Source organism: Octodon degus, unplaced genomic scaffold, assembly GCF_000260255.1.
Source record: "Octodon degus isolate 3935 unplaced genomic scaffold, OctDeg1.0 scaffold00129, whole genome shotgun sequence".
Lineage (NCBI taxonomy): Eukaryota > Metazoa > Chordata > Mammalia > Rodentia > Octodontidae > Octodon > Octodon degus.
The window spans coordinates 1476690-1484337 of NW_004524705.1; the positions used below are offsets into that span (position 1 = coordinate 1476690).

The 7648-nt window shown below is 55.8% G+C and overlaps 1 protein-coding gene across 2 annotated transcripts in view; it reads left to right on the top strand.

The window, feature by feature from the left end:
• Ckmt2 (creatine kinase, mitochondrial 2) overlaps positions 1-7648 on the top strand; it is an 18442-nt gene that overhangs the window by 8561 nt on the left and 2233 nt on the right. For both annotated transcript variants that reach the window (XM_004640934.2, XM_023700972.1), the window contains exons 4-9: positions 244-339; positions 974-1195; positions 2566-2651; positions 4100-4223; positions 4693-4827; positions 6687-6812. In XM_004640934.2, the coding sequence (XP_004640991.1) occupies positions 244-339; positions 974-1195; positions 2566-2651; positions 4100-4223; positions 4693-4827; positions 6687-6812 (789 nt within the window). The remainder of the gene's footprint in view (positions 1-243; positions 340-973; positions 1196-2565; positions 2652-4099; positions 4224-4692; positions 4828-6686; positions 6813-7648) is intronic.

The window sequence follows — 7648 nt, forward strand, 5'->3', positions numbered from 1 at the left end:
GAGGGCTCCCAGGAGTTGGCCAGTTGACCTGCCCAGCACCCTGCCTTCTCCCTGGGCCCGAGGCCCCCCATGTGGGTGAGAGTGCTGTGCAGAGCCCTCACCCATCGCCACCTCCCACTCGCTTCTGTTTAGAGCCTGCAGAGCTGCTGATTACCTCAGCGCCGGCTCTTAAGATGAGAGGGCAGCAAGGCCCTGTCATGAGTGTGCCAGCTGCCCTCAAGCTGGCCATCTTCTCTCCCGCAGGTGTTTGCTGATCTTTTTGACCCTGTCATCAAACTAAGGCACAATGGCTATGACCCACGGGTGATGAAGCACCCCACGGACCTGGACGCCGGCAAGGTGGGTCTACCTCGCCTTCCCCAGGATGGATCTTCCCTGGGCAGAACTCTGGGGTCCTGGGGGAGGGCAGAGGAGATTAAAAAGTGCTGGAGCACTACTGTGCCATGAAGAAGGACAGGCCTGAGCCGTCTGCAGGTGAACGGGTGACCTAGAGACCACAGTGCTAAGGAAGAGCGCCAGGTGCGTGAGCTCAAATCCTGCCAACAGGAAGAAGGGGCTAGAACTTTGCAAAATGAAAAGGGACCAGAAGATGCCGGGGGAGGGGAGAAAAAAGACATGGAGATGGGCTGAAGCCTTGTCCCAACTCCCCACTAGGAATGTAATTACTAACTGCAAATGGGTACTAATTTTTAAAATAGTTTTTGAAAAGTATTACTAGACAGGCTGAGGTAGGATTGCAAATTCGAGCCCAGACTGAGTAATTTAGCAATTCAGGGAGACTCGGAGACCAAGCCAAAATACAAGGGGCTGAGGAGCCACTCAGTGCCAGGGCCCTGGGCTCTACCCGCAGGCCTGGGAAGGAGGGGCCTCTAAGAAAACCGGTCCTAAAGCTTCCCCTTTACGCCCCAAACCAGAAGCTTTGGGTGGGGTATAGAGCAGCCTGGCCCCTGCTCACCTTAGGCCCGCCCCGCAGGTCACCCACGGGCAGTTCGACGAGCGCTACGTGCTGTCGTCCAGGGTGCGCACCGGCCGCAGCATCCGCGGGCTCAGCCTGCCGCCCGCCTGCTCGCGCGCCGAACGCAGGGAGGTGGAGAACGTGGCCATCGCGGCGCTCGAGGGCCTCAAGGGTGACCTGGCTGGGCGCTACTACAAGCTGTCGGAGATGACGGAGCAGGACCAGCAGCGGCTGATCGACGTGAGCAGGCATGGGGCAGGGAGGGACCCTGGCCGGCGCGTGGGTGCAAGGTTGAAGCCCTGGGTGTGCGCTGCGCTAACCCAAGCATCAGGCGCCAGAATTCAACTCTGCTCAGGCGCCGCGGGAACCATGGCATTTTGAGCAGAAATTGTCCATTGGACCCCAAGGAGGGGCACGAACAGAATCTCCCTTTTCAAGCTTCAGAGGGGGTGCATGCCCCATTCTGTCCACGCCCTCTGGAGGCAGAGGCAGGGAGCTCAGCCCAGGGAATTTAGGTAGACTGTCTCAGAATTAAAACATTGAACAGGGCTGGAGGTGTAGCTCAATGCGAAAGCCCTGGTTTCAATCCCCGGTACCGCAAGCAAACCAATGAAACTTCTGTCATTTCAGAAGATGCAAATTCCACAAAATGTGCCATCCCTAAATCACACGGGGGTTCTGTGGCTAGCGGCTGGGGGCTTGCGGGAGGGGCGGCAACGTGCACCCCACCTGAGGAGCTGCCCACCCAAGGAGCCCTGGACTTCCTCCCTCCAGCTGGGGCTGTTTTCCGGGCAGGGACCATATTGCATCCTGCCCAAGGCCTGACTTGGTCCCATCTGTAGCACCCTAGCAAGACGCCCCTCTGTCCACTGTCTTCTCCACCTTGCTGCTGACTTCCATATGTGACCTCCACGCACCGCATGCTGGTAGACAGTTGCCGGGCGTGAGAGTGACACACATCCAGGGAGCGGCAGCTTCTAGCGCGAGTCCCAGGCTCATCCTGCAGCTCAGGAGCCCTGCAGGGCTCCGGGCTCAGCCACTGCCTCCCAGTGCGGTGGTGGCTGGGTGGCCCTACCTCTCGGCACCTCCCGTGCCACAGAGTAATTCCACGCTTTCCTTAGGAGGATTAAAGGAAGCAAATGGGAGTGGGTACAGCTTGGCGCCCGCTGAGGCAGATGTTACAGTTGCTATTTGTGCTCCCACCTGACCAGTCTATCTCTGACACACTTCACATGAAGGAAAGTGGTGTAAATGTGCCAGGAGTGCTAGAAATGTGGAGAACAGAGGCTGTGCAGAACCGACTTCCCGACAGCACCCTCTCACGGCCTGGCCTTGCTGTGTGCGGTGTGAGGTAGCAACGGCGGAGGGTCCCACTCCAGCGTGGGCACAGCCAGTGGCTTTCAGCCGCCACCAGCCTCACCCAAGAGCTTTCCCCATGTCTAGAGCCCACCCAAGCCCATTCAGGGATGCTGGGGCTTGGACACGCTCCTGGGGTGTGCTGGAGGGCGCCGAGCTGAGATCCGCCGTGCAAGAATCAGAACTCGGCCCTGGTGTCTGCAGCCATCCTGAGCTCACTCGCCTCTCCTCTCGCTCTGTCGCTTGGCCTGCAGGACCACTTCCTGTTTGATAAGCCAGTGTCCCCTCTGCTCACCTGTGCTGGGATGGCCCGCGACTGGCCAGACGCCAGGGGAATCTGGTATGGAGGCAGCATCTCCCCTCTTGCCATGTGGGAGAGGACAGCCGCTACCCGAACCCAGGCTGCTGTGAGCCGCAGCTGACAGCATGCCCAGCTTGAGCTCAGTGAAGAAGACAGATTCCTTAGAAACCGCACGCGTGCATGTAAATGTGCCCTGCCTCAGGGGGTCTTGGCGGGGCTCAGGTGTGGGCTGGTCTGCATGGGTCATGCATGCGGGCCGGGGAAAGAAATAACAATAATGCCTTCATACTGTTTGACCTCACAGAAAACTGTCTCCTGATATTAAAATATTGCGTTAATAACATCCCTTAGTTATGGCTGGCAGATCGGGCCCACAACCTCCCAGTGAGTAGACAGTGAAGCCTTAAATAAATGAGACAAGTGGTATGATTTTAGGGTTTCCAGGAAAAGTCAAAAACCCTCTCACAGAATTCTCTGGGTGAGATTCTCTGGGTTCTGACCAATAACTCTTCTAGACAGCTCGTATTTAGTTGGTTATCAAGCAAGGGAAGAAGATACTGAAGAAAACACAGAATCTAGAAGGCCCCTGGGAAATATTTTCCCAAGTAGTGAATTATGTCACCCAGAACCCCCTTATCTTTTGGTTGTCATTTATTGTAGGAGTGAGGCTGGGTTGGCTAAGGCCAGCTGGGGCCCGCCTTGCCCTTTGAGGTGCCCCAGCTTCAGAGGCTCCTCCAGGCCTCTGCTGGACCGTGGCTCACAGAGGATCACTTACTGTGAGCCCACTGCCCATCTCCAGACAAGGGCCTACACCTCGGGCAGACCTGCACGGAAACATGAAAAGCTAATTGGTTAGTGTTCAATCCTGCTCAGCGCTACTTCGTAGTAGCCTCCCACACTAGGACGAAAGACCAGACAAGGAAGAAATAAATGCTGATGATTTAAGAAAAATCAGAAAGGATTAATGCACATGCACATGTGTCTCAACAGGGCTGGCAGTCTTGGCCCATTTGAGTCCTGTTCCTTGGCAGATTACCTGACTCACCCAGAGGAGCTGAGGGTGTTCGTGGGCAGCTGCCCAGTGGTGTAGACAGGCAGAGTCTATGCCAACTACATGACCTCTGTGGTGCCCCAAACATCGTGGCTGAAGGTGCAGCCTTTTTTATTTTTCAGGGCCCCCTAAGATTTTGATTGAGTTGGTTGGGAGACAAACTACTTCTGCTGGTGTCAAAGTCAGCCGTTGCCATTGTTGGCTGTGGTCCTTGTGTGCCAGGCCAGGGGTATTTTCTTCTTCCTGGGTAGAAATGTGAAGGCTTGGGTGAGTCCTGCTCTGCGTGGTGGCAGTGACCTGACCGGGGGACTTGCCACGCCCTGGTAGGAGACAAGGGCCATGCAGGCAGTGGTGGCACTGAACCACGTGGTGACGGGACTCTCACCACTGAGACAGGTGTGGCCAGGGCTCAGCCCCGCCCTCCTCTCCTCCTCAGGCATAACTACGACAAGACCTTTCTCATCTGGATCAATGAGGAAGACCACACCAGGGTCATCTCCATGGAGAAGGGCGGCAACATGAAGCGGGTGTTTGAGCGCTTCTGTCGCGGCCTGAAAGAAGTAAGATGCCGTCCTCGTTTCTCAGCAGCCACAGAAACGAGCCATCTCTGCTTTTCCTTCTTTAAAGAGGCACTAGGGTGACTTCCAAGATGGGGCTAATTCTTTCCAGGGACCAAGACACTGTGTTGGGAGCAGGGCTTCCGGCCCAGCGCTGCAGAAAGTAGGCGACTTCCCTCCCCAGGGCACCGCATGTCTGGGACCCAAGTGTTCATCAGTCATCTTCCTGCTTCTTTAACGTGGCTCTTGGCAGTGGCCCTGAAGTCACCTGGCCACCGAGAGTCCCTGTGCTCTCCGGCTGTCCTGGTGTGCGAGGGGTATCAGATGGCATTTATCAGGAGCTTACTATCTGCTAGGTCACGTGTTCGAGGCTTTACATGGCTTGTCTAATTTAATTGGGCCATTTAAAACCCTAAGAGAAGCGGCACTGGGTCCTGGGCCTGCCCTGTGTCCAGCGCTGTCCCGCTTGCAGGTGGAGAGGCTGATCCAGGAGCGCGGCTGGGAGTTCATGTGGAACGAGCGCCTGGGCTACATTCTGACCTGTCCTTCGAACCTGGGCACCGGGCTGCGAGCCGGCGTCCACGTGCGGATCCCGAAGCTCAGCAAGGTGAGCATCGAGGGCAGGACAGCGGGCCCCTAGTGGCCGGGCCGCGCTGTGATCCTTTACCATGCCAGCCGTTCCTTAACCCATCGTTTCTCTACCTGTGAGAGAAAAGTACGAGAAAGGGTCTCGTTTGCCTCAAAGTGTGCCTCTGCTTCTCAGATAGAAGGCTGTAAGCCACGGGTGGCAGCCTTACGAGGAAGCCTGTGGCTTCCCCCTCGGGTGATGGTCAGGGTGGCGTGGCAGGCAGCCCAGCCTATCCAGGAGCCTTCCTTCCTCTCTGTCTCCTTTAACCCAAGTGGGTCTCAGAGTCACATGAATGAGGGGCGCCCTGGGGGTGCAGTCAGATGCACACTTCCAGGCCCAGCAGGTTTCTGGGTGACGCTGAGGCAGTGACTCTGAGGACCAGGCTCGGAGGACCACTGTCATAGGACATCGTCCCCTTGCGTGGCCACAGCCAGGCTCCATGTTCTAGTGAGTGGGAAGGTGACAGTGTGCATGCAGCGGTGGCCATGTCAAGATTTAAGTCTCAGCCTGGAAGGCTCCAGGGCAGGCTGTGAGGCAGAGGCGGGTCAGAGGGCAGCAGGCAGGGTGTGGTGGGAGGACGCAGAGCGGGGAGTCGGGAGGGGGTGAAGATGCATGCCCCAGGGACCCCTTCTTCCACCAGTCCCCACCTCCTAACAGCAAAGCTGCTCAAAGTCCCCTCAATCCAGTCACCTCCCCAAAGCCCCTGGTGAGCCCAGGAGGCTCTCGGGGGACACCCAGCTATACACCCTAACACAGCCCCTCTGCCCATGCCATGAGCACAGACTTAGCAGTACGCAGCGGCTTTCCCAGCTCTGGTGCTGGAGGAAGGGGTAGAGGACTCTGGTGGGCAGCTAGCAGCTTCCACCACCGCGTACCAAGTAAGTTAGATACTGTAAAAAAACAGTTTTAGCAAATCTGCCATCTGCTCCCTCAAAATAGCATGAGAAGGCCAGGGAGACTGGCAAGCACAGGGACCCCGGTTCGATCCCTGGTACCACATGCTGTGCTGGCTCTGCACACCTGTAAGCTAAGCACTGGGGAGGCTGAGAGCTTAGACTATGAGTCTGAGCTGGGTAGGGAGACCCTGTACCAAATAAATAATTAAAAAAAAATTTTTTTTTTTAAATAGCGTGAGAACTTTTGTTACTCCAGGGCTAAAAGAATAAAGTGATTGAACCTACTGGTGAGGTAAAGTTGGAGTTAAGGCTACTCCAGTTCAGGTCCAGCTTGGCCCCAGTCCAGCTGTGTGGCTCTGCGCATGCTCACTCCTCTCAGGCTCCTTGCCTCTGCGCAGCGGAGGCCACGCGTGGTCTTGGCGCGTTCCCTAGACGCACAGGTATGGAAAGTTAGCCCCCAACATCCAAGTCAATGTTCTTTGGAGGTGGCAGTTCTGGGCGGTAGCTTGGACTGGATAAGGTCGTGCAGCTTCAACCCACAATGATCTCAGTGGCAAAGAAAGAGCAGGAGGACTCAGGCTGTGCATGTGCTTGGTCTTGCTGTGGGACGCCCTCTACCAAATCACCCCAGCAGACCCTGGCAACCTGCTCCTGGCTTCCCAATGTGAACCAAATAGGCTTCCCTTCTTAATAAATTACCCAGCCTCTACAGTTTTGTTACAGCAACAGAAAACAGACTAAGGCAGGAACGATAGCAGTTCCTTCCCCATTAGGTGGTTCTAAGGCTTGGAAGTTCCAGCCTAGCACACTGGTGCGTATCGAACCAATGCTTCATAAATGTGCACTGTCCTTATTTTTCATTCTATGTCTTTTCTCAGTGAATGCAGCAGTGGTGGTGAATTGCATTTGCTGCTTACGACACTGTCTTCCCCCTTGTCGTAGGACCCCCGGTTTTCTAAGATCTTGGAGAACCTGAGACTCCAGAAGCGTGGCACGGGCGGTGTGGACACTGCGGCAGTGGCGGATGTGTATGACATTTCTAACATCGATCGGATTGGCCGATCAGAGGTAGCGTCTCTGTCACTCTCCTGACACTAACTGATGCACTCCGCCTGAGAGGGAAAAGAAACGGGAGCGTGAGGCTGTTAGCCTCTTAGCGGTCCCTTCTGTGACTCGCCCTTCCCAGGGAAGTAAGGGTGTAAGGCGCAGAGGCAAGCGCAGCGTAGCCAGGATTCTGGGAGGTAGAGGGACTCCTGGAGGGGCTCTTGTCACTCCAGCCGGGAGCTGTTCCGCAGTCTTCAGAGCCAGGAGCTCTGCCGAGACAGAGGACACTAGTGTTTGTCACTGTGGAGTCAGAGGACACGTGTGCGGTCCTTCTGAGGGTGGGAGAACAAAAGGAATTTTCTCTAGATTCTGAATTTTTCCTGGTCAAGACCACATACAATGCTCTTCACTGTGATATTCTTAAATACTTGATCATTCCTAGAATTTTATTTTCAAGGTTAAGATGACAAATAAAGTATGCGCTTGTTACATGCACAGTGCGCTTACAAATAAGGACTGCTCAGGAGGAGCAGGATTCACGGGATATTCAGGCCTTAGACGGCGGGGATGGGCGAGGTGCTCAGCTGTGATCCCGCAGCCAAGTGTTAACAAACACCGAGGACAGGAGGCGACAGCCGCTCAGGACACAGGCCGGGGCCCTGCGGAGGGCGCTGCCCATTGGCTGTGGGGGCCGCTGCCGCTCGTCCTTTGTGCTCCTCGGTGAGCATGCTAGAAGCCAGCAAGGTGCCAGCCAGTGTGGTCTGTCGCTGTTATTAACTTTAACTTAACACAGCCATCGGGCCTTCCGGCCTCTTTCTTTTTTGGTCGGTGTATGTGACGTGTAACCGTTGCATTCCCCT